The 27,195-nt window shown below is 39.1% G+C and overlaps 1 protein-coding gene across 12 annotated transcripts in view; it reads left to right on the top strand.

Annotated features, from left to right (window-relative positions):
• The window catches only part of PDE1A (phosphodiesterase 1A), a 228,638-nt gene that overhangs the window by 189,180 nt on the left and 12,263 nt on the right, over positions 1–27,195 (top strand). For 9 of the 12 annotated variants that reach the window (XM_051622889.1, XM_051622891.1, XM_051622892.1 and 6 more), the window contains 5 exons: positions 85–205; positions 2,363–2,541; positions 13,271–13,546; positions 23,038–23,157; positions 23,481–27,182. In XM_051622889.1, coding sequence (XP_051478849.1) covers positions 85–205; positions 2,363–2,541; positions 13,271–13,546; positions 23,038–23,114 — 653 coding nt within the window. In that variant the 3' untranslated portion in view covers positions 23,115–23,157; positions 23,481–27,182. Of the gene's footprint in view, positions 1–84; positions 206–2,362; positions 2,542–13,270; positions 13,547–23,037; positions 23,158–23,480; positions 27,183–27,195 lie in introns of those variants that run through there. The other 3 variants (XR_007889836.1, XR_007889835.1, XM_051622895.1) reach the window with 2 other exon arrangements.

Genomic DNA, 27,195 nt, shown 5'->3' with positions numbered 1-27,195 from the left:
AAATCAACATGATATAAAGTATTTATTTTAGATTTGAAAGCTGTGGAAATGTAAAATCTATTTTTTTCTCTTTTTCTTCTTTAGGTTTCATTGATTTCATAGTAGAACCAACATTTTCTCTTCTTACTGACTCAATGGAGAAAATTGTTATGCCTCTTATAGAGGAAGCATTAAAATCTGAAAGTCCTGCATTTGGGGGACACAGGTATGAATGCACTGCTTAGTTGTTGAACTAACCTGAACTAACATAATAATGCCATTCTCAACTGTGAATTATAGCAATTGTTTTAATAGTTGGAAAAGCAACAGAAATAGCTGTACAGTATTGCCATCATGTGGTCCTATGTTGTATTTGCAATATGCTATTACATTGTAGACATTCATGCATATAAAAAGGCAAAACCACAATAACAAGCAGAATGCACACATAAAAATAGAAAGTTTATTTTCTACAGCATATCTAGTATCAGTTCTTTCTTTTTATTATAATCTTTGCAATAGATTATTGAAGTTCCTATTTTTTTTATCTTGAGTCCTTTAAAAAGTAATTTTCATTGACAGTACTAAAAGTCATTCTTTTCTTTCTGAAACACAATTGGAGATGGAGATTTTTTTTTCCAGTTTTTTGTTATGTTTTAGGTCACTTACCTTGTTCACCTTTCCATTTTAGTATTATTTGATGTATACACTTGAGACAAAACTGATCGCACTTATATTTCACTTGAGAGATTTAAGTACAGTGTAAGTGAGATGCAGAGGTGGGGGAGGATTGCCTGTCAAGCTCTTGATTTTCCATGACTTGTCTGTAAAACAAACTAGCTATGACACAATGTTATCTGAGGGACTCCACATTGAAAGCATCGTTCAGTAATCAGATGCTGCTTTTACAAATATTGCCTCTTTCACCATATTTTTAAAAAATTTAAAGCTGTAATTTGAGCTTTCACTGAGGCTACTCATATGATAACTCTGCAGGGCAAATTTTCATTTGCTGTGCATTAGTTAGATTTTAATAGCTAAATTATGAACCTAGCTCTTTTCTGTTAAAGGCTTTACATGTATTTCAGTTTACTAGCACTAAGGGGTAGTTACTAGAAGTAGGTATTTGTGACAGTGTTCTTTGTGTTTTGGGGAACAGCGCTAAACTAAGGCATCATTAATAGGAATACTTGATTACCTTCTCCCATCTTCACAAATGAGTGATCAGTAGCTACAAATGATCAGTAGCTCCAGGCTTCATTTTTGGCTGATATTTGGGGCTGATGGCAGATGAACAAAGGCTTGTGATCCAGCAAAGCTTCCTCATGAGAGGTGGAGGGTGAAGGGATTTTTTTTTTCTTAGTATGGAATCAAGAGCTACACTTACAAAAAGTGGAGACCCTATAGCATGTTACAGAAACATCTGAGCCAGCAGAGTTGCACAAACACTACTGGGTGGACACCACGAGTGTATGGTATGGTGTGATAATCACTGTGGTGCCTGGAAAACATTAGAATTATAGCCTATTCTTTCCATTCTATCCCATTCAACACCACTGGATCACACAGAAGTTACTGTTAACTTTGCTTGTGCAGTTCTTGCTGATATCTTCACTGCAACTATATTTTCTGATTAATGGAAATCCATTTGTATGCATATTAACATTATTTTGTCTTTGGTACCAGTGAGGTAAACTAAGCAGCATAATTGAGTAAACAAAATCTGGTATAACATGTTTACCTGTACAGGGCTAGAAATAGGTCTGATTTTTTTAAGCCTAAGGAAAAAAAAGAGTCCATTCTTCTTTTCCCGCCTTTACATGTATCTTCATATTCACTGATGAATAATAAGTACCTTATGTGTAAGGTAGCTGCAGTAGCTCTTAAGTAGATTTTAAAGGCACTGTACTAAATCTTGCTCTGACTGCACTTGGAGGTATGTACCTTGAAGAGAATTTTCAGCTGAAGCTACGCTTACCTGACATGACGTTTCATCTCTTTCATTTTCTAAATGGGTCAACAAATAACAATCAGATGTCTTTCCTGTGAGCCCCAAAGATATCATTCACTGTTAAAAACACAGCTAAGGAGCTGAAAAATGGCTGCATAAACATTCTTTCAAGAACCAGCTTACGAGTAATGTACTTTCAGCTTTCACTTTCCCCCCCCAGGAATTCCCTGGAAAAAAGGTCAGTAAAATTAGGTCCCAGGTTACAGCTTCCTGAGTTGAAGAAATGTCTTGTATCTTAGGTACTCTTTGGTGAAAACAATTATTTTGAGCTAGTGTTTGCATGTAGGTCCTAAGGAATTTGATTAAAATTAACTATGTATTATTAAAATTGCCTGACTATGTTAATAATTTAGGGTTTTTTCCCTTCTGCAGCCAAAATAGTTTGGGATTAGTAAGCAATGCTGAAGCACAAAGACGACCCACTTTTAAAAACACAAGTGATGGAGGGACAGAAAATTCTCTAGCATCTGTAGACCTAACAAGCTTTAAGGACAACTTGATGAAGATCATTCAAGAAAACAAAGAAAGATGGAAAGAGCTAGCAGTAGAAGGTATGATATGCTAACGTGGAATGCTTTTATAGGTTACTCCCTAAGATCTCCCCTACTTTGATATTTTTATTTCCTTCAATGTATAAAATATGTAGTTGTCCTGTATTAGCATATTTTATGTCTTAATGTTTGTTTAGATGGTCCTGTTTTGCTCTCCCAGGAGGTAGAAAGAGATGTAGGTAGTCAGGGGATGAGGCGAAATCATATAGCCTGTACAATAAGGCTCTGTTGCTCAGGTTATCTATAGAGATCTGGTTTAGAAATGTGTATTCTTGGATCTTTAATCATAACTGATACTGACATGTGCTTTAAATGCCAAAATCAACAATTCAAAGTAGTGTGTGCTGCCATGTTTCTTAAGAAATGTAAAAGTTATATTTTGCTCTTAGAAATGCTATTTTTTCCCTACTGTATGGAACAAAATTCAGTATTGCAGGCTTCTTGAGGCTATGCTGCAGGCAATTATTTAAAAGATTCAGTGGATATAAAGATTTGGGAAATCACAGCATGTGTTAGACCCAAACAAGGTAAAAAGAGACTCTTTATTTGCTGATCGATAGTTAATAAAGTGAACCTGCATCAACTACCTTAGTTCATAAGCCATACCTGAAAATTGTCTGGGATTGCAGTTATCTGAGTGAAATTTTTTGTGATAATTGTTGAACACAATTTATAACCTTGATCCAGGTTAAATGAATGACATTTGGGAATATTTTGTCCACAATCTTCTGAGTAAGCACCTGGAATATTTCAGCATAGATTTTCACTGCTGTGGCTGGTCTTGCTGTACATGTCCTGGTACTGATAGTAGGGAATGATATCCTGGCACCCAGTGCCGGCCTTGTCTTTCATCCCCTCATCCAAAGCAGAATATTTTTTTTCTCAAAGAGGTGCCAGACAAGACTGAAAAAGCAGTGCTGAGCAGTGCTAAAATCTCATTTAGTGCTAAATTGTGAATGAATATTCTTGTTAGGAGAATTTTAAGTAAGAACAAGCTTCCATAAACTATTGTGACAATGATGTGAGAGTTAGGTAGAAGGAGCAGCTGAGGAGGAGAATTAACTAATATTGTCTCCATGAGCAGCTTTATGTGATTGATTTACTCCTTTGGTATTGTCCAACTAATCCTGACTGGTCAAAAGGACAAGGCAGCTAATTTGTGATGATCAGTAGTAATAGCAGACCACCAGCTGGCCAAGACCACTTAGCTACAGCCTGCAGAAATCATGCAACCCTATGTGCAAGGTCCTTTAATGTAGTAGAATGGAGAACTTCCTATCTGGAAGTTTGCCATTTTCAGTTATATCCAACTAACCAGTTTGATTTTGGTATATCAGATTTTTGGTGCATTGTTTTGGAGCTGTACAGTGCTATCAAAAAGATGTCTTCCCCTTCATTTCCAGTGCTTTGTAGTGCTCTGTACATTACTGACAGATTTAGCCCAGTTTTACTGGACTGTTGGCAGTCATTGAAAACACAAAGCTTCTCACAGCAAGGGATTTAAAAATTGTTTCCCTATACAGTCAATATTAATGGGAGGCCCATTAATTTTGAGCAAGGTCCAGGAAACTGGGCATGCTTTCTACTGTGAAAAACAGAGCTGTTCATGTTCAAGACTATATGGACTTTGCTGAGATTGTAGTTGTTCATATTCTGAGATGCCCTTTCTTTTCTGACATCAACTTGACTGATGAAGTATGTTGAAGTACTTCCTGAACAGAGTTACAGAATTACAGTAGAATGTACAGTAGGAAAACTGATGGGTAAGTGGAAATAGCTGGTGTTGAGGCTAGAGCTTGATGAACAATATCTGCTCTCTGTGATTGTGTGTGAAGCTGTTTTGCAAAACTCTTGTGAAAACAAGGGAGAGATTTATAGAAAAGTGTGCTCATAAAGAGACTACTTGCAGCAACATCTGCAGTTGACTGGAGCATGGCATGGAGACCTTCAGGGTGTGTGGTTAGAATCTAGAGGAACCTTGTGAATAGTGGAAATACTTTTGAGTACAGATTTATATTTCTTTAGTACACAGATAGTAAGTGTTTTTTAATAAAAGCTGCAGAGGGTTATGTAGGGTTTGTGAAAGTCAAGATTTTTTCCATTCAGTTTTTGCAAGCAACATGAGGACACTAAAGCCTGCTGGAAAAGAGGTTTTCTTTTGTCTCAGGTGGCACATAAGTTCATTGTCACATAATGGGAGAAGGAATCTTCCCCAATGGGTCCAGATCAGCTATATATCTGCTCTGAAACCGCACCTTGCAAGGCTGAAAGCCCTTAATCAGACTGTCCAAAATTAACATCTATTAAATAATGAAATTATGGAAATGCATCCCCTTTCCACTTGAAATTCCTTCTAGATTGCACTCAAGTTTGACTGAGCTTATAAGTGGATAACCTGAGATCTCGAACCTTAAATAATTTGTTCCATTCTGTCTGGATTTCTTGTTACCTTCTCTGGCTCTATTGCTTGATGGAAAGTCTTTAGGTTGCTCTGGGCATGTGTATGAAGTTGTGTTTTATTCATATGTAAGTAGAAGCCTATATCAAGGGAAGAAATACCAGGGTTAAAGCACTGCCAGGTTGCTGTTATTCCTAGCTAGATAATTGATGACAAACTGCAAAGATCTGAGTGCATGGAGGAGGTTTTGTGTATGAGGGCAGTATGCCATGAGAGTAAGCAGGCTGCCTGTTATCTTATATCTCCAAATGCACTTCCTGAGCTGACGATGACAAAAAATACTTGTACTGTTAAAAGAACCACCTGCATTCTTGTCACTGGGCTCCACAAACAGTAGACATTGTTCCAGAGTAGTTCACAGGCTCAGGAGAAGTCATGTCTATAAAATGTAGTGATACAGGTGCACAAGTAATATAGAAAGGAAACTAACAACAATCTGTATGATTTCCGGAGCATGACTTGAACTTGTTTCAGCTTCTCACCTTTTCAGGATAAGGCTACACAGGTAGCACTGGTTGAGAGGCACTGCAGCCAAATGTGCAGGAAGGTGGTTCTGATTCCCGTGTCTAGACAGGCCAGAGCAGAAGACCAAGACACACTGACAATGCTGTTACAGGAGAGCTTTCCTGGAGATGCAGCCAGCCCAGCTCCTGATGCTGCTCTCTCTGGAAAGGTAGTTGCTGCTGAGGCTTAATTCAGAGCAAGCAGCTTGTCAAGGAATAGTGTGCTTTGTTTTGGAAAGACCTGTGTTAGTAAGCAAAGACTTTACCTACCTAGGCAGCTGTTTGAGAGCTTCCTTATAAGAAGACTCACTGAATAAGATGGCTTCATTTCACTAAAAAGGCCATTTCTTGTATAATTAATGTTGAGGAGCTCAGTGCTGGATAGCCTTAGGGTCCTTCACCTTTCGCCACTGGAGAATTAGAGGATATGTTTCTTAGGTCTTTCAGGGAGTGCTGTTAACAGTGAATTACCATAATGATCAAACATCTGGGATTCTAATTTTAAAGCCTTGATGTTTAATTAATATTTCAAACCCCTAATGATCAGATAATGTGCCTTTGTTTAAATCAACATGTGATAGAGAAACCATTCCATCCTGTGCTTTTTTCAATACATAGCAGTGATTACTGCTGCTATTTGCAGTTGTGGTCACTGTAGCAAATAGTAAAGATTCTCCAATGAGTCTGAGAGGTAATTTCAATAGAAAAAATGTTTGCTAAATGGATTTTAACATCTGGAAGTTACTGATAAAGCTGTAAGAAACAGACAACTTGTTGGGAAAGATTTAAATATTGTGTAAGATCCTTCATGATGCAGTTCTTAGAACACAGAGAAGTTATAACAGAATTATTTAATATTTTAAAAATAAAAGGTTTATTCCTTCATAGAATCATAGAATCATAGAATCCTAGGGGTTGGAAGGGACCTCGAAAGATCATCTAGTCCAACCCCCCTGCCAGAGCAGGGTCACCTAGAGTACATCACACAGGAAGGCGTCCAGGCGGGTTTTGAATGTCTCCAGTGAAGGAGACTCCACAACCTCTCTGGGCAGCCTGTTCCAGTGCTCTGTCACTCTTACAGTAAAAAAATTTTTCCTGATATTCATCTTAAACCTCCTATGCTCCAACTTGTATCCATTACTCCTTGTCCTATCACTGGTCTTCACTGAAAAAAGCTTAACTCCATCGTCTTGACACTCACCCTTTACATATTTGTAAATGCTTATTTTGTTCTATAAAAATGTTCTAAAGATTGACTAATCAAGTTGTTCAGTGGGTGGCAAGCTCAGTTACTCTTAAATGAGTAGAAGGGTATGGACTAGTTAGTAACCATGCTTATCATCTGTTTGGTAGACATAATGGTAAATAAAGTTTCAGGGATAATTGTAATTATCTTCACCTTAGAGTTGAGCAGAAAGACACAGAGACAGCTAAGATCACTCATCCCAGGTCATGTAGTAACATGAAGGAATGCAGTGTGCAGACCAAGGCTCCAGCTGCCAGTCCAATGTGCCCATCACTGAAGTGTGCTAATGCTGTTCATCTCCAGGATCATACACAACCAGTGTTACTGTTCCTATTTTATGCTTAAGTAAGTCTTCTGAAGAATTAACTGTGACAGGCTCTGTTTGTAGGGGAAATGATCAGTGACAAACCTTGTCCTCACCACCTTTTGGCAGTGCACTGTGCTGAGCACCTTCAAAGTGTATGCAGGAGAGCAGGACAGGACTGGCTGCATTGGGATGGCATGAAAAATATGGCTCTCGCTCTGTCCTGTGCTTCATTTTGATAGTTAAAGTCTGAAAACAATTACAACTACTGCATCTCTGGAGTAGAGATCAGCTCTTTTTTCTTCTTCTCTCTCTTTTTTTTTTTTTTTTTGTATGTGTGTTTTCTTTTGTTTTGTTTTTGTTTTGTTTTCCTATGGGCAATAACTTTGAATAACAAATGTCTCTTCTGAAAGACCTCTGTATGGTACCTGGAGGGCCGCCTCTGGCACTTTCAGTCCTGCATACTTCCAGGCACAGTAACCACAGGGCTCAGTTCCATTTTGTCTGAAGGATTTTCTCTGCAGACTCACTAATAAGAAGAGAATAACAGCTGCTGAAATGCAAAAATCTCAGAGTGATGATCTGAGAGCATGTTAATGTGATTTAGTAGCCACTAGGAAGGGCGAGTGGTGGGAGGATGAGTGACAGTCACAGAAACTGTCAGTTTAGCACATGAAATCTACCCTAATGGACTGTTTTAATCTCTGGGAGAAAAATTAGCCTGGTTTGAGCTAGGATGAAGGCAATTTTCTTTTTACTGATCCTTGTACTGAATCAAACTATGACAAAAATAAATTCAGGGGGTAAAGGAGTCCCGTCTAGGACCAGTGACAGTGACTGAGCAGTGCTAAAATGTTTAGGCAGTAAGCAGTTTTTGAGCTAAACCAGAAAAGTGTTAAGAGCAGTGGGAAAAGGAGAAATGATCTGAGGAAATACAGAGAATGGGTCGAGCTAAGATTAGCAAGAAGCAAATTTTATTGGCAGTACTTGCTAAATCACAGACTAAGGAATGATAACTGAACCTGATAATGGAACCTGTTGTATATCCCCCTGGAGTATACACCAGAGAACTCTCCCGCCTCTGCACAGAACAAACTTCATGACTTAAACCATCTTTTCCCTCTGGTAGGCTCAGAGCAGCATGTCCCTCCCTTCCACAGTCCCAAAAGTCCCCTTATTCAAGCTTATGGCTAAACACCAAAAGAGAAGTAAAAGGTGGAGGTAGCCACCCTAGGAAACTGTAAACTCATACATTATTTTTGACCAAATCTTTTATTTGAAAAGAAAATTATAGGTAATTAAGCCTTTGCCATGTTCTCTTTATGATGTAATGTTGTGACATTAAGTGCCACTGTATTTTGTGGTTGTCACAGAAGTGTAAGACTGACAAAACATGTATTTAAAAAAACCAGTTCAATAGTGTCAGGGAAAAAAGGTAAAACACTCAAATCCAACAGAGATCTCCTATTACAAACCCTTTGGGAGACACACTTTATTTACAGGTTCAGGATGTCAGTAGGGAACAGATAGTACACAGTGTGTAGCTAAAACTAAGCTGAGAATGATGGCTCAATATGTGTGTGCCACTCACTGATGAGGCGAGGACACTCAGTCCCAGGGAAATTATTTTGATGTCTTGAACCAGAGGGCTTCCAGTGACAGATCTGCTGCTCTGAGGAGAACCACACAAAGGGGTCTCCTGGGGGAGTCCCATTTTATAACCTAGGCTGGATTTGAACTGTGGTCTTGTATTGATTGAGAGGTCTCCTAGGTGGGTTTACTGGCTGTAGTGGACCTTGGTGGGCTCAGGTATCTGGGGTACATGTCTGGGCGCTCTCTGTGTATGTGACCAATGGCACAGGCACTTCCCACCAAGCCGGCTGCCAAGCCCCTGTGCTGTTACACCTGCAGGGATGAGGGGGAAATGTGCTTGTGCCACAATGGTTTGCAGTGGTTTTATATACTCCTACATCTGTGATGAAAATTGTGTGAGGAGTTGAAAGTGGAAGGAATCGGTGTCTAAAAAACTTGGTGAGCTACTGCTACGTATTCTTGGGTTTGAAAGTGGCAGGTTGGTGGGGAAAAAATCACTGCTGTTTGGGAACTCTTGAACATGTCTTTAAATTTACTTGGGAGTCCCAGAGGCTCCTGGATCAGTCCTCTCATGTCCTGCAAATTTTTTATACTGGTAGCTGGTTTCTTCCTTTTCTCTTTAAAATGACTGATATGACAGCATGTCTTTTAGAAAGGTGCAGTTCCTCCCTGTGTTGGTGCTTGTTCTTTTGTCACTCCTTTGTGAAATTTTGTTTTCCAGTAAAAAAGAAGGCAGACAAGTCTAGAAATCAAGGTTTGTAGTAGTATACACAGAGTCCATAACATCTAGCAGCATTCATCGTTACAGATTCCTCAAAGAATTTAATTCTTAATGAAGATGAACAGCTTTCCTCTCTAAATAAATAGTTTTCTAATTCTGAATACTTCAATATCATTACGTCTTTTCTCTAATGCAAAGTTATTGTAGCTTATTTTCAACCCAACCAATGAAAACAGCATGTATCAACAGAAATTTGCTTTACTGGGGTTCAGCACTGTGGCAGTCACTACCATTTGCTGATTTAAGACATTCTGCTTATACATGGCTTTTGTGTTTTTCCTCTCCACTCTTGTTCAGTCAGTATGTGCTCAAGTGGTGTAATTGATGGAGACAGAGGGGCATTTTATAAGCCTGGTGTGCAGATCAGAGTAGTTGAATGCTCTGTTACTTAGGCCAGGAAAAAAAAGTTGATGGACAAATACAGAAGAGAAAGTAGAAAATGTAGAAAAGCTTCCTCATCACTTAGCAGACCATATCCTGAAAGTGTTGCTGCATACATAGGCAGTAACATAGCTGAGCTGGTGTAAATCAGTGCTGTAGCTGATAGTACAGGCTCAGCAGAGCCTCTGCAGCAACAGAGCCGCTGTAGTTTGGAGGCCACTGAGTCCTGCTACATGGTGCTAGGAATTGAGCCATGTGACAGTTTTAGTGTTTCGGGGACACTTTAATCCTTCACTGGACTGGCAGAAATTCAGTGCTCCCATTCACTCTAGCAAATGAAGGAGTATCTGGTGAAAAGGGGAGAGGAAAGAAGTCACCTTCCCTAGTTAATACATTTTCTGTATATGCAAAATTACTAAGTACCAGAATTTTTCAACTGTTTTGAAATTCAGCTATTACCTTAGGACTTCTGCCAGTTTTCCAAACAAAACAATGCATTACAATTATTTTGCCAACAGCCCATCAAAACACAAGGGATGAATGAAACTTCTACCATGTTTACATATCAAATGCCATTGCTGCTCCTCATGAAGGATAGTGGTTTAAGGCAGGAGTTCAGAAATTACTTATAAATACAAAAGATTATAAGGTTGAGTCACCCCTAACAGACCAGTTAGGAGAAACCATTTGTTTTACAGATGAACTCATACAAATTTTTTGGAATAACACTTGGGTTCTTTTAAAAAAACCACAATACCAAACAGTTGAAAATGTGTAAACAGACCTGTCTACATGCATTTTTACCAAATTAAAATAGAGAGAGCAAAAGCAGTAGCAACAACAACACATACTCTAAGTTCACTGCACAATACACTTCTCTCCATGGCTATGATACTTCTTTGATACTGTGTCTGACTGACCACAGAAGAAAAAAAGAGGGGAGTTTTCTAGAGGGCCAATAATGTAATTTAATTTTATTAATTTTATTAATCCCTTTACTCTTATTCCATATTGTCACTTTTGCAAATGCCAAGTTACATAGTTAATTTAACATACCTCATTTCCATCTCCAGCTGGCCATGGTAATGTGTGCCCATAAGGGAGGAGGAATTTATTCTTCCCAGCAGCCCAGTGCAGGGTGAAGGGCAGCAGTCTTGCCTGCTGCTCTTGAGAGGTCCTGGCAGTTCATGGCTGGGTGGAAGCAGAGGCTGTGCTTCAGTATCTATTACAATTTACTGTCTAGCACTGGGGATCAAACATCATGCCAGTTCTGCTTCTCTTACACTAAGTGGTATTCGCTTAGCAGTGCCTTGCTTGAATTTTAGTTATTCAGTCACTGTTCCAGTCTCAGCCTCTTTTTAAGACTGTTAGATATTTCTGTTTCATCAGAGTGATAGACAACAGAGATGACACAAAATGCTAATTATGATATACAAAATAAGGTCCTATGTAATATAGAGTAAAATGATTAGCTTTTGTGGAGAGCAAAAATCTGTATTTTTCCACCACCTATGGCATATTCCACAAGGGGCTTACAAACTATAATAATCGAGTATTTTTCGTCTTTTTGGCAGCAGACTTCGTAAGGATTGAAGCTGAGTGGAGCAAAGCCAGTCAGAACATAGACTCAAATGTCAAGCAAATGAGACTTAATATCACAAAAAAGGACTGGGGGTCTTAATAAAAGTTGTGCTATCATCAATAGAGGATTTTGTATTTGAGGCTTCACAGTCACAACTATCAGCCACTCCTCCTAGTTGCTCTGAACAAACTCCTTCCAAGTGGACAAGATACTTTTCTTTAAGCTTATTTAACTTAGAGTGACTAAAATTTTATCACTGTGGAATGGTAATCACAGATATGATTATCAGCATAAAAGGCTAATGTTTAGCAATAGTTTTAACTCCATGGATTTTAAAGTTCCACAGTATTCTTCGTGCTTCCAAAATACAGTATTTTTTTCACATATTCTTTACTACAGACTTTTGGGATAAATAGTATCACACCAGTTTATGACAGTTAATTAGTATGTTATCAGGTGTAACCTGGTGCAGAGATACTCCACTTCAAAGCTACGTCCATCGGATGAGTTAGAATTTGGATGTGCTTTAGATATCTCTAAGCAGTTATGCTTGAGATCATCTCAGGGACAGTATTTGAAAATTATTTAACTGTTCCATGCTTTCGCACACCAGTTCAGGTTTGGAGGTGTTCCTTTGTGTCCTATTTCACAGGCTAAATTGTACTTCAGAGAGAAGTCTTTGGATTCATAGAAGTGAGATGATGAAGATGCCAAATAGTGACAGTGGTAGAAAAGTGATTACAAACTGGGCTTTCTTTTAGTTGTCATATGCAAACGCTTTTGGTCCAGTTTTAGACTGGTCACTCACAACCAGAGATTCTGGGAGCTGCCAGCTGAACTCAGTAAATATCTCAGTGCTTGATTTCCTTCCTTAATTTAATGCAATGTTTACAGCCAAGTTGGACATTTGATGCAGTATCATGCAGCTATTTTGTGGAGGTCTTTTTCAAACTCCAGTGCTTTCACTTTTTAAATTGTCAGGGGTTTGTATCTTCTATAAATCGGAATTTACAAAACAGAGATTGTTATAGCAAGAGAAATAGAAGATAGTACAGCTGTTATTGGACTATTCACCCTCCACCACAGTTTTTCCATGCTGTGTTTTCTTTATTTTCTAATTCCTCCTGGTACCACCTCTCTTTGCTGCTCTGTTTTGTTTCTTTTAACTCCAGACAGTTTTGCTTGTACTGTTCTCCAAACTTCTGCAATAGAGTAAGGACTAGAGCCTCCCATAAACATGATTTTCTCCTGCAGCTGCTATCTCCTGAAGCACAATTTCCCCTGTGTTTTCTTCCTTCCCATCCTGTGTGTGTCACTAGTCATAATGGCAGCAGACCTGGATTGCACATGCCTGTAACCCTATATAACTTGTTCCAGCTGAAGCTCTGTAGTAGCTGACATTTTGGACTTTTCTATGCTGATAGGCCAGCTTTCTCCAGGGCTTCCCTTTAATTCTGATGCCTCTCCCATCCCCAGCAAGTTGCTCCCCTTGATGCCCTTTCTCTGTTGCAGAGCTGCTGAGCTCTGCTTCTCCTAGTCCTGTGGTGGTAAACATCATTGCTGGGGCATGTGCCCACAGCACAGGGTCCTCCTGCTCCCATCCTTCAGCTTACAGTGTGTCCGATGATGCTCCTTGCTCTGTACAATGGCCAAAAAAAAGAGGTACAGATTAAAGATCAAACCAGAAACAGACCAGTAAGGTTCAATTACAACAGTGTAATCAGGAGCTGTCCTGTATTAAACACACCAATGCACGTGTCCTCATGCAGAAAGCTGATGTCCAGTGTTCCCATGTGCAGCTCTATCAGTCACTATTCTGAAATCGAACAATTCTGGCATATCCTTCTTATCTAATTCACATATTTTGTTCCCTCTTTGTAGAAGAACTTGTGAAAAATGTTGGTGAACAGCAAAAAGACCAAAGCAGAAATTCCACAGATGCACAGTTACAGGAAGAGACAAGAAGGATACAAAATGAGAGTAGTCAGGGAAGTGATGGTACAGCCTGTCCTCCCAGATCCATCGTCCCACAAGTAGTCTCTTTCGACACTCCTCTGAGTGATGAATCCAACTCAGAAAAGTTCACTAACTCTGATCCGAACCAGAAGGATCTCACCGATGCCCAGCAAGAAACACAGAACACAGACCCACTGAATGGTAATGCTGCATCACAGAGCACCAGTCAATCTAATGAAGCTGTCCAGGGTGAAGCTGCAGCAGTGTCTGGTATCTCCCTGTCAAACAGTAACGTAAAACATTGAAACAAGGTGTTGTACAAGCCACCAGTGTAAGACAGTTTCTTACGTGTAGACATGTAGAAACAGCAGTGGCCTAAAACTATCAAATAAAAGATGATTTATATAAACATATGATCTTCTTGATAGTAGCTATCTGATATCTAGTAAAAGATTTTTTACATAAAATACCAAGACTCCTAGTTGAACTGGAAGTATGATTTAAAAGTAATTTAAAGATGTATATTTGCAATGAAATAGCAGTTTGCTATGGGAGAATGAGGTAAATTTTCAAAATAGAACTATTTAATATTTTCTCTTTGAATAGGTAATTATACTTAGACTATTAAAATGCTCCTCTTAGTTTAGGCACCCAATATGATTATTATATTGTAAACCACATCCTTCGTACTAAACGTAATGTGAATTTTAGAGTTAATTTAAGTAGATGGAATGTGCAAACTACAGGAGGCAATGGGACTGTCCTCTCAATCAGAAATCAGTCTCCTGACTGAAGTTTGCAGGACAAGCAGAACAGCCAGAAAATCCCTATAATGTCAGAATATTATTTTAGAATGTAAGTATTGTATCACAGGCTGACTATGATTTAGTATCTGGTGACTGTAAGAGGTCAAGATGATCAAGCAACAGATGTTATGGAAGTAAGAGAAAGACATTGTGCATTTTCATTTCAGTCTCTGATTTGCTTACTTTTAGAATAAGCTTTGAGGTATTAGGGTAAAAAGAATAATCAAGACATATAATTACACTGTTTCCCTCACTTCTAATTAAAATGCTTAACTCCTGGATGATTTTAAGACAGTGAGCCTTGCAATATTGTGCCAGAAGTGTGGCATTGTCTTAGCAGTAACACTGAAGTGCTTATAAGACTTGGCTTAGACATAAGTATGTGATTTGGCATATTTCTCAAAAATGTTTTTTGTAGAGAACTCCCACTTACTCTAGAGTTCCACATTCCAGCACTCCATTTTTATTGTTGACAGGTTTTTTGCATCAGAAATAACAGATGGTTAATTTAGGGCTCTAAATAAAAATATTTGTACTAAAATTAATTTCACAGCATTTGAAGTTGTCTAGTAATTGACATTTTTGCCTCTTGACATGTATTTTTTGCACCAATTTTTGTACTAAAGCCCAACTTGAAATTTAAGTGCCTTAGAAAAGTTTCCCATCTCCTGGATGAGAAATGTGGCAGGAAGACCTGTGTTGTTTATCTAGCCAGTGATGCAGAAGGCATCTGTGATGTAGCTGTCCTTGGGGGTCTTTAGATGTCCAACCAACAACAATGCTGTTTGAGAGGTTAGCCACAATTCCACATGCAGTTAGTTGCACTCTGTTGTCTTGTCAGTCTTTACATTACACCTTTCCTGTGACAACAGAGATTTCTTTTAGAAAAAATCCCATCTCATTCATTTTCTAACATAGGGAATTTTCTACAGAATCCCTTGTGTTGTAACACTTCCAACTGCAAAGTTTATGAAAAGGGTAAGAAGTGGTTGGTTTTGTAATAGTATATGTCCAAAGACAAACATGATCTGGAAGTTATTTTTTTATTCAAGGTGGTAAAAAAGATTTAATAACGTGAATTCCACCAATCCAAGGATGTTCCTTCACTAGAGATGCCAATATTTAAAAAGAGTCCAGATAAATAATGAAATGGAAATGAGATGGGTTTAATGATTTTGTGGGGATAAATAGTATTGGTAATGTCCTGAACTAAAAGCCAGAGCTTATATGAGGACATCAGTCAGCTCTTGCATCACTAAAGAGGGAGTGTACTTGAACCATGGGCTGATAGAAAGTAATGGAAAAGAGAAGATATATCAGGAGATTTAATGACATCAAGTGATTAATGACACACTAAGAGAAGCAGCAAACTATTTTTATGGCAAATCCAGAGGGTGAGTGATGAGACAATATTCTCTCACTGGTATTCCCCAGCTTACATATAAGCCACTGTAGGTTTTGCCACACACATTTCAATTGCTGCTGATTGCCATGGAAAATTTTTGGTATAGAAATTTAGGTTTCTCTATTGAACCTAAGCATCTATGTCTGAAAATCTTAAAGTGCTGTATAAAGATCTTTGGAAATCAAATGGAACTGAAAGGATTTTTCTCCAAACCCTCCTTTACTAGAAGCTGTGTCTTTTCCAGCTGGTGAGAGCGTGTAAAAAATAGAGAGGCTCACACCATTGACTGAACACATGCCCAGCCATTATAAAATTCTGTTCTGAATACATCTTCAAATTAGTTTGAAAATTGTTCCTCTGATAATGGTTTGTGAAGAAATGTAGTCATCAGTTCTTGCAGTTCTCATGATGTCACAAGAAATTATATTGGCAAAATGCTGTTGTCATGGAAAATTCAGAGATTTTGTGCATTCCAAATTCTTTGGATCTTGCATTCTAGAATAGTGGCTTTTCACCTATTTAGACATGTGAATCCTTAATTTTTTTTCCAGTGGAAATGTACTGGTAAGCCAACTTAAGCCTACAGAAGTTAAGTTTGCATTTCTTTTAGTCTCATGAACCTTTCATGAATCCCCTTGTAAGTAATCTGTAGTTCCTCAAGTCAGAAAACCACAAGATGAAGCTGGATTTCTGATTTACACTGTCCCAAATTTCTAGTAGAGAATGCATAGAATAAGGATATTGGTTAGGTGTTGTTTTTAAAGTCATCTGATATTTGAAGGCATTTTTAGTTGTTTTTCTATGTGAAATTCTGTTCACTGTGGTATGTTGAATTTACCCTCAACCATCTCCTTCAGGGATTATTTGTGTTCATTTCCCAGCATAGATAGATACCCAGGTAAATGGAGAACCTGATGAATTTCCTGAATTCTGTAGCATTTTAATGTCAGAGTCCAATACTCTCTGACCAGGTGCTTGCAAATATTTCTCATGTGAAGGGTGTAATATTTAGTATCAAATTTACCTATTTGAAGATTGTTGTTGTTACATAGGATTTCTGATTTAGCAGTGATACCAAATATACTGAAAGCAAATGGAAGTTACAGTTAGCAAAACAGAGTAATTGCAATATGCTGCTCAGTCACAATGCTGATGTGATTCCCATTACTTCTCTCTGGAATATGCTCACCAGCACAACAGTGGTTGTCCCCACCCACCTGTAAGGCATACATGGGTTGAAGCCAGGAAGCCTTTCGCTCTCTTCAAAGTTCTTTTTCTAGTTGTTTAGTTTTTATACTCTGTGCTGGGCTGAGCTGCCTATTCACTCTATCCATGCTGGCCTGGCCAGCTCAGGGAGACAGTCATGCTCTTCAACTCAGGGAGAAACATCTACATCACCAGTTGGTCTTCTCAACTGTGATATGGTCAGTGGATCCACTTGACTGGCATAGGTACTTATCTGACAGAGAGACACCCTCTATTCCCCTTTGTGTTGGGATTGTCAGCATTCTTTGCAACAGCTTTGCTCAGTCACCCCTTGCACTCTCCTGACGTTGGTAGACACATCCCCCTTGCTTGTCTTCTCGTTGAGCCTTCAATTGGAGGGGTTTATTGGTCCATCACAGTATCAATTACATTTTGGTTTATGTTATTAAATATTTTTATTTATACTTTAAATATAATACACTTTCATTCTTGCATTTTCCCTATTTTCCCAACATTTAACTCTGTCATAGAAAAATGTTTTTAGTATTTATGGTCTTTTGAAATTATTTTCAGAGGGACTATGTCACCCTATTCTTAAAACATTATTTCCTAAGAACAGGAGATCAGCCATGTTACTATTCAGTGAGAAATAACATAGAAGGTGGGCTTTTTCTGAGCCTGCCAATTAAGAAATGTACAGCAGGTGTTTATATCACTCTAAGGTGCAGGGGCCAGGGCAGCAGACTTTCTCCAGACACATGCAAAAATTCAGGTCCTGGCTTTTTCAGGCAAAAGGAATTAATACTGGGTTTCAGCAGCAGCTATGAGTAGCTCTGCAGAGATTGTGCTAACTACTAAAGCTAACTAAAAAGAAAGACGATGCAGACATTTAGTATTTAAATAGTCTGCAATATTCAATAGCAAAGGGCAAACTCGAGCTAAAATGTTTCATGTTTCTCTTTCACAGTGGTGAAATGTTTTAATATCATTCAAAATGGAGGGAATTGCATTAAACTGTCATTGTTGTTGTATGTAGGTACTTAATACTAAGTGTTTTTCCAAGTTTTCATGACTGCAGTGAGTGTAGAAGACACGTAACTGCTATTAGCAGAGCAGTCTCTGTTTTCTCTTCGTGCTCCCCCCTCCTTTTTTTTTTTTTTTTCTGTATGAGTGATATTTGAGACTGTCAAGAGTGAGCGTGTTGTCTCTGATGCAGTAGCACTTGGCACAGAAGGGAGATGTATCATGGATATATTATCCCCACTTTTCACTTTTGTTCCTCTGTTGATGGCCAGTGGATCCAGACAAGATCAGATAGTTTCAATGGAATGTCACTTCCAGCAAACAGAAGGTAGCACAGACATGGCCTTACATTTTTTCCTGCTTCCCAAATTAGAACTATTGATTATTCTAAGCAGCATTATACATCTATCAGGACATTATTAGTACTCCCCATGCTAGATTTTTCTGCCTCTGTACTTTCTGTACTGAGGAGGGGCTGTAGAAGGCTGAAGCCATGTCTGGAGTGCTTGCTGACTCCCAGGGCAAAGAAATAAGCACCTGCAGGCACTGGGGCTTGGAGAATGAGACAGAAAGTAAAAAGAAAAGCAACATAGTTATTCATATTTAATATGTTAGCTGTCATTGTTGGGGGAAGGGATCCAAAATGGCAATGATCATAGCACCTTCACTACTACAACTGATAGGGGAATAAACTAGGCCAACCAGAGTAGTGTAAAATGTGCCTCAGCTGTCTCCTCAAATGATAACCAAAAGATCAGCCTCCTGAAGTGTATAGATAGAAACTCATGCAGTCTGGAAAATAAACAGGAGGAACTGGAGCTCCATGCCCAGTCAGATAGTTATGATATCATAGGAATAACTGAAACATGGTGAGACGATTCACATGACTGGAGGACCATGATAGATGTATAGCTATAGGCTGTTTTGTAAAGACAGGCAGGGGAGAAGAGGTGGAGGGGTCACACTCCTGTTAAGGAAAACCTTGAATGTATAGAAGTCAGCTATGGTAATTATGGTAGCCCTGTTGAATGCCTCTGGATCAAAATCAGAGAGGTTGTCTCCAGGGTGACCTTACAGTTGTCATCTGTTAACAATCCTCAAACCAAGATGTGACCCACGAAGAGATACTTGGGTCCCTCAGGCAAGCTTTGAGTCAACAAAACCTGGTCTTTATGGGAGACTTCAACTGCCTAGACATTTGCTGGAAGAGCAGCACTGCAGCTCACCTAATATAATTTAAGTTCCTGAAATGTGTAGAAGACTTCTTCCTCACACAAATGTTGGATGTGCCAACCAGGAATGGGGCACAGCTGGACTTACTACTCACTAACCAAGAAAACCTGCTCTGTAATATTTCAGTTAGTGACAGACTTGGCTGCAGTCACCACAGTTTGGTGGAGTTTGGGATACTGCTGAGCATGCAGAAAGTTAATTTGAGAAAAAAGGTTTTAGATTTTAGAAGAGCAAACTTCAGCTCACATAGAGCTCAGTCAGAAAGGATCCTGTGGGAAGCTTCCATGGAGGGTAAAGGAGCTAGTGTGTGCTGGGAGTTTTTCAAGAACACTCTCCTAGATAAGCAAAACCGGTTCATCCTCTCTAAAGGCAAGGAAAGTAGGCTGAGCAAGAGACCACCTTGGATTAGCTTCTGGGTCTGCTCAGAACCAAAAGGGAAATGTACCAGAGGTGGAAAAGTGGAATATTGCTGTTTGAAAATTAGAAGGACATTGCCAGGGTTTGCAGAGATGCAGTTAGGAAAGCAAAAGCTCAGCTTGAACTGAAATTGGCCAGAGATGTCAAAAACGTCAAGAAAGGGTTCTTCAGATAAGTAAACCACAAGCAGAAACAGAGGAATAATGTTGGCCCACTATTAAACAGAAGAGGTGAACTAGTCACCAACAATGCTGAAAAGGCAGAGGTCCTCAACACCTGGATAACAGGCCCAACAGGAGGGAACACTGTGCTGCAGCAGCAAAGAAAGCCAACAGGATGCTGGGCTGCATCAACAAGGGCATCACCAGCAGAGATAAAGAAGTCATCATCCCACTCTACTTGGCACCTGTCAGACCACATCTGGAGCTTTGAGTTCAGTTTTGGTCGCTGCTCTACAATAAGGATGGGGACAGGCTGGAGAGGGTCCAGAGAAGGGCCACAAGGATGATCAGAGGACTGGAGAACCTGCCATATGAGGAGAGGCTGAGAAAACTGGGTTTGTTCAGCCTTGAGAAGAGAAGGATTAGGGGAGACCTTATTGCCATGTTCCAGTACTTAAAGGGTGGCTACCAAGAACATTGTGACTCCCTATTTACAAGAGGTCACGTGGAAAAGACAAGGGATAATGGGCACAAGTTGCTCCTGAGGAGATTCCAATTGGACACAAGAGGTAAATTTTTCACCCTGAGGACAAATATTGGAATAGTCTCCCAAGGGAAGTGGTAGTTTCCTACATTCGCCCACTTTGGACAGCTTTAAGTCTCAGCTTGACAGGGTGCTGAGCCATCTCATATAAACTATAGTAGTACCTAGAAAGTTTGGACCAGATGGTCCTTGAGGTCCCTTCCAATCTAGCATTCTATGGGTCTATGATTCTAGAATTCTTCTGACTTTATAAAAAAGCAGAGAACTCAGATCAGTTCTCTGTGAGTGAGTGAGTGACTGAATTATATCAGATTTGGGGAACAATGGGAAGATGATCTATCTGCACTCTTGGGAACTGTTGCTGAATGTTTGGATGTACTATCATGAGGGGCATCCCCATTTAAAAGAGAACAAAATGACTGTTCCCCTCTCCTTGTAACACATCTCTTCCTAGGTGTGGTTCTTGTAGACTATAGTGTTGTATTAACAGGAGTGGCCCTGCTCTGTGTCCTGGTCAGTGTGAAGGGAGAACTGGAGTTGCTGTTACAGGAACTCCAGTTATGACTGAATGTATTTTTTTCTCCACAACACCTTTGTCCTTTCCATCATCTCGCTTTCATTTAATTGAGTGTTACAAGATTAAGTGGAACTATTATAAGGTGATTTTTTTTAAAGTGATGATTTTCCTTTTCTCTTGAGTGATGTATTAATTAGAACATTAATTTTAAAAGCTGCTTATGTTTAATTAAACAGCTCCGCATTTCAATGATTTATAAGTGCTAATTGGCACATTTTTAGCTTTTTAGTCATGATGATAGCCACATGAATCCTTAATATCAAAATGTAAAGGAGATAATAAATCTGTGATAGAACAGATTATCAGTAACTTCACTCCCTATGACAGCAGAGAAGTACCCAGCTACAGAAAGCATTCAACGTTATGAGCAGTCAGTAACTGAAAGCTGCTGGAGGATAACCAGAATAAATAATAGTGGACAGAGCCACATCAACACCATGTCAGTAGATTTATGGTAGTGCAAGTGGCATTGAGTAATCATCCGTGCCAGGCCAGTGCTAGTGATCACTGGGTGCCACAGTGGTCCCGTGGTGCCCAGCAGAGCGTGGAGCAGTTTGCACCCCTGCAAAGCAGGCTCAGAGCACCCTGGTGCCAGGTTCCTCAGCATCCCTTCTGCACAGCGTGGGGCTAAACTGAGCAATATGACATCAGGGTCCTGGTACTGGAAGGCTCGTACTTGGGGTGAGGATGGAGGGAAGGTTATAGCAAAAGAGCACATTATGTGTTTATAAAAAGGATAGGGATTATAAGATAACAGCCATTAGGAACCTTTTAGAGGGTAGAGATTATCACATACAAAACTCAATACATTGACAGAAAGAAACTTATGTAAGGTTTAGAAGTCAGTGTTTAGTTTTTATGAAAATTAAACAACAACAAAAAATTGTTTTAAGGTCGCCACAAACCACTCCTATCCCACTCCTAAAACCCTGCTAGCCACTCTATGTGAAGTATAAAATTTAATTATTTAGGTCAATAAATCCATTTCCATACCCCTCCCACCCTATTTTTAATTTTTACGGGTAATAATAAGAGTTTTGCTAAATCCTTCCAAAACCAACTTCAGGCTGAAAGATCTGGAGAAGTTCTTGTTCTACTTGATGTTAGTCCAATTTTGAGACTTCAAAATCCTTTAAAGAACTGGCTATCTATATTCCACACCTGCAAAAATTTTGTAAAATAAGGGGAATGAGGAAGAATGCTGCTTGAGGCAATATGGCCCATCCACTGGTGGCTGCATTACACAGTGGGCAGCACCCACTCTGCCACCATTCATGGTGATGAAACAAGATTAAATTCAGTAACAATACTCACTTGTTTATAGTGAAGCCACAGTGAATTCTTTTTTCTCCTTTCCTCATTCTCATGAGCTCCCTTTCCGCTCTTCCCTTTCTCGTTTCTAAACTGCGACTCTCTTCTTCTGCTTCAACTTGCTGTCTTTCAGTTTTCATTTCAGGTCACACATTGTCTGCTTGCCCTTTCCACTCCCTGTACCTTTATTTTCTGCCTTTCAAAAATATTTTTATTTTTATAACTTTTCTCCTTCCCCCAGGAGAAATCTTCTCTCATCTTCTCCATATTGGAGACTTCTGCGCTTTTCCTTTTTCACATTTTCAGTTCAGCATAATCTCTGGATTGCTCAATGGTTAAAACTGAGAAGTTACTCTATAGTTAGTAAATAACACTGTAAGTTTCTACATTGTCCCTGTGCCTACTATCTCTAATCAGTTCATAATTTCCTCAGCTGCACTCATTCAAAATTACATAAGCAATAGTTTAAACAGCAGCTTAATATTATGATTGGCAGTTTAAAATGAATGTTGTATCAGTTTGAAAGCTACTTGTTTCACTTGATGTAATTACTCCCTTCTGATTGATTTAATTGAATTTTTAGAACTTGATATTGGCATCTTCCATTACCTGAGAGAAGCTTACTCCCAATTTTAATGCCTAGGTTAATTAATCAGCACTTCTCTGCAGAGGGTGAATTTTTACTTTCAGTAAGTTGTAAGGTAAAATAAACCAAAACCAAACCCCCTTTATTAACAATTACTTCTGTAAATATCCTAATATTTTTCTTTCATAATGTGATCTATTGTTTTATTTCTATGTTTTGCCTTATGGATATGCCATAATGATTACTTAATCTGATCCTATATTTACTTTAGTGAGAAAGCAGTTAAAGAAAGCAGTGCCTGAAACCTCATTTTAACCTTAAAGTCAGGGGGAAACTGTTCCTGTTTGTCTAGGGCTGTACAGATTGTCTTAACTTTATTAACTTATGCTCTCAGGTTCCAACCCACATTTTTTTCTCTTCCAGGTGAGCCTATACACTGTAAGAAGTCAGAAGATACAGCAAAAGCCACTGAGCAGAAAGAAGCACTGATACAGAACTAGATTTGCTGTTTCTTTTAAGCTTCTGATGTTTCAGGCAGGACAGGTAATTTTATCATTTCGGTCTTCTAATTGGGACAGATGTATACCACAAAGACTCACCAAGTGCTATTATTATCCTCTTTGTTCTGTTCCAGTTGTGGTTTCATTTATTATTTAAATGGGGACATGGTACACCCCACTCTCTGTGTCCCCTTAAAAGCCATTAAATATAAAGAAAGGAAAAACAATAATTTTATATCCCTCAGTCCTTAATGTCAGACTAAATGGTTATGTAATAAAAGATCCTCAATACATGTATATGAAATATGAGAAGCAATAGTATTAAAAATCTATTGCTTACGAATTTTTATTTGACCTCTGTTGCAGGAGAAAAGAACTCTGGCTGTTCCTACCCCATGGTCTCAGAAGCTGTTATCTTGTTCTCAGATCATCCTGTTTCTGTGGAGAGTAATTGAACAAAATGATCTAAAGCATAAAACAGAAAACGCTGAGCTGGTAACTCAAGGCACTTACAACTCGCAAGATTTCAATTGTGTTTGTTGTTGCTATGTCTTCTTCTATTCTGCTTTCTAAACTAGCCAGAATACTTTGTTCAGTCAAAGCTGGGCCTTGCTTTATTGCATCACTGGCACCAGACATTTCCAGTTAACCATGAGCCATGGGAAAATGTGACATCTATCATCTGCCCAGGACTGCTGCTGCATATCACTGCTACTGGTGTCCAATGGAAATGGACAGTCAGAAAGAAATGTTGCTATAGATATTTGTTCATGCAACCATGCTGCACGCAGCATTAAAGTCCTACTTGTTACCTTCCTTGAAATGCCTGGAAATAAATATAATGAGACTGTACAGGGAAGTTGAAGAGTTACATTGACCAGCCTGCATGGATGATGGTTCTTTCCCACTGTGGGGGCTGCCAAATGGAGAGAACTGGTGTTTAACAAATCAGTATTTGAAATATCTCTTTAAAAGTTATTAAATAGCATGCAGTATTAAAGATCAAAACATTCTCAGTCCTATAGTATTTTGGAAGACATCAGCAATGGCGTCAGCCCTACCATGAAGCTGGTGCTTATTGTTTTTTAGGGCAGAACAGACAACTACAGGAATACAAGAAAATTGCTTCAGTTCAGCAAAATATTGTGTTGCCTCTCAGACAGAACTGGAAAGTGACAGTGAGGCCTTATATCATGGTTTGTCTCAACACGGTGATGATCTGGATCCTGCAAAATCCTTGCTAGCATTTTTTTTCATTAAAAGAAAACATCAGACCATCTTTCCCTGAGAGGCAGTGAAAACAGAGCATACAAGCAGTTACCTCTGCAAGACACCTCAGAATGAGCCCTCCAGCCCAAACTGTGCCCAGAAAGAGATATCATTTTCATCTCTGCTTCCCTGCAGCTGCCTGTGACCTCTCCTGGCTTGCCCAGGCACCCCACACTCTGCATCCAACCTCATTTCCTTCTGCTGGAACCTGCCAGGAACCTTTCATGTTCCTCCTTGCGTTGTAGGCCCTCAGGTCACTGTACTCCCAGTTCTCCTTTTTGGACCTTGTGGTTGTTACCTCACTGACCAAAAAGTCTTTGCAATCAGCCATGGTGTGCTCTGAAGAGGACTCTTGGGGGTGGTGACACTCATCTCTGTGCAGAGGCTGACGGACATTTGTGACCTGTGTGCTGCTCGTCGGCTGTTTCAGGGGTCTAACCAGAGTGCAACAGGCATGAGGCTCAACTTCAGCAAGGGCAGGCTTTGTCCCAGGTGAAGAAGGAATCCTAAAACAGTCACTCTAGACTGAGGGAGCCTTACACTTCCATACTGGCTGACTATTTCTTTTCTGACAGCAGAGCAATCAGAATTGAGCTGGGAACAGAGCAAGCTCTGAGCCCGGGGACAAGGGCATGCCAAAAGGAGGAATTCCTGTCATTGAATATGTAAGCCATACAGACACTATGCATAAGTAGTGTGCATAGTTTTAACTTAAGAAATGTTTGTGCATTTAGGATGTAAAAAGTACATTTAAATTGTTTTGTGTATCTGGTCCAGGACTTGTATTTAGCGTGGACACATTTCTGTACAGTGCAGTAACAAATGAAATGTTAACAGATGAAATTGTATCATATATGTTATCATGCAATTGATATTTTTTGCTAAGAGTTAAGAATTTATATATTCTTTGCTAGCGTTTGAACAAATCATTAGTAGCTTGGACCACTCCGTGCACCTTTGCATCGTTTTTGGGAATGTTAAACTCTTTTTTTTTTTTTCCTTTATAGTAAACCACAAACTATCTTATGGTTACTTTCTGTCATTATGACAAGATAAGAAACATAGTGGTCATATCAGACTTTTTAAATCTTGTTAATTGCAATATGCTTTGGCAGTGGAAAATCATCCTGTTTAAGATCTGAGAACTTGGGACCTTACTTCAGATACGTTGAACATCTGCAGTTCCCACCAAATTTGAAAAGAACAAAATATGACTGGTATCTTAAACACTAGGCCAGTTAGGTATTTGTTTGTTACAGAGTGTTCTTCAACATTGTAATTTTTGGTTCATTGTGACTGAAAGTCTGGAGCAATCAGAAATTAGTTTTTTATTGTATTTTCAATTTCAGACTTTTGCCATAGTTGAAGTTGACTTTTTTATCTGTGTCTCTGTCCTATTGTGATTTATATACTCTGCAAGTATACTCTTGTGTTTCTTCTGGAAATACAAGCAGAAATTATAACAGATTCTGCTGAGTACTTGGAGCATCCTGTGGGGCTCTCACTGTCCTGACATTATAGCCAGCACCAAGATCTCCAATTGCAGAAACTAGATGGAGCTCCTAAACTCACAGGAGGCACTTTGTGCCTGCAGAACTCATTAATTAATATAGAAATGTGATTTGTTTATACACAATTCTATTTGCTCATTTGTATTGTGTTTAAATCACTGTGGTAGATGTTACTGAAATACAAGGAGAGTCCTTAGTTTTCTGTTAATAACAGCTGATTCTCTTTCTTTCTTCCTTCCTTTCTTCTAAGCAAGATTTTACCTGGACATGACCCAAACCTTAGTGCGTTGTTTGACGTTGTTTGAGGAGAAATTTGCTTTGGTGAAGACCAAGATAGCCAACACGTGTTAGTTAAGGCTTTGACCTTGGGTGAAATTTGTTTGTCAATGGCAGAAAGGCTTCTTGAGAGAGTCTCTCCCTGAACAATAATTTCTCTCTGAAACCTGTAAGGCTGCACTACCAAAACACTGCATGGGGCCACAAGACATGGTGTTTGTTTATGTCTCTCTCCCACAGCATTATGGGCATGTACCCCTGCATTGAGCACACTGAGGAGCCGTAGCTACAGATTAGCCCTCAAGAGTTTTATTTTGTATTTTTATCTTGAGATATCTGACAGATATGGTATGTAATATTGTTACGGGTTATGATCTAGCCAGTATTTTTTTATTTAATTTTTAACAAGGCAATCTACAACTGTGTTTTTATTCTGCTGTATTTGTTCATATTTCCTATGATATTCCCAAATAAATTTGATTTGAGGGCAAGGATTTTGAAGCTCCTGAATGTTAGTTACACATGTGCTTTACAGAAGCATGTTTGCTTATTTGTGTATGGTGGAGCATAAAGGAGTGTTTCCAACCCTTTCACCTGCTTGTGACTCCACACTTTTTCCATGACTGTGCTGGTTTGCTGTACAAATTCATTTGCTTGTACAATTTGTCTAAGCAAGTCTTGCCTTCTTAGCTTTCACTGTTAAAATAACCCTCACAGGAAGAAAACCATAACTGACAGAACCTTTTTTTACCCTAAAAATTCTTATTGTGGGTTGGTATTGAGGGAGTCACTGGGGTTGTTCATCTTAGCAACAATTCTTTAGGAATGGTACGACTTTCAGAGGCACCTCCATGACATGGTGTAAATTTAATCAGCCAAGTTCAGTGAAGCAGGGAGAAACACAGCCCCTTCCTTACTAAGTTGGAAATTAATAGAAAGAATCCCATTGACCTGGATGTGTATCAAATCCTAAAAAGCTAAATGATGGAAATAAATTGAGACAATTGCTTTATATCACATTCTTT

This window comes from Apus apus, chromosome 6 (genome assembly GCF_020740795.1).
Source record: "Apus apus isolate bApuApu2 chromosome 6, bApuApu2.pri.cur, whole genome shotgun sequence".
Classification (NCBI taxonomy): Eukaryota; Metazoa; Chordata; class Aves; order Apodiformes; family Apodidae; genus Apus; species Apus apus.
This window is presented reverse-complemented; position numbering and strand designations above follow the sequence as displayed.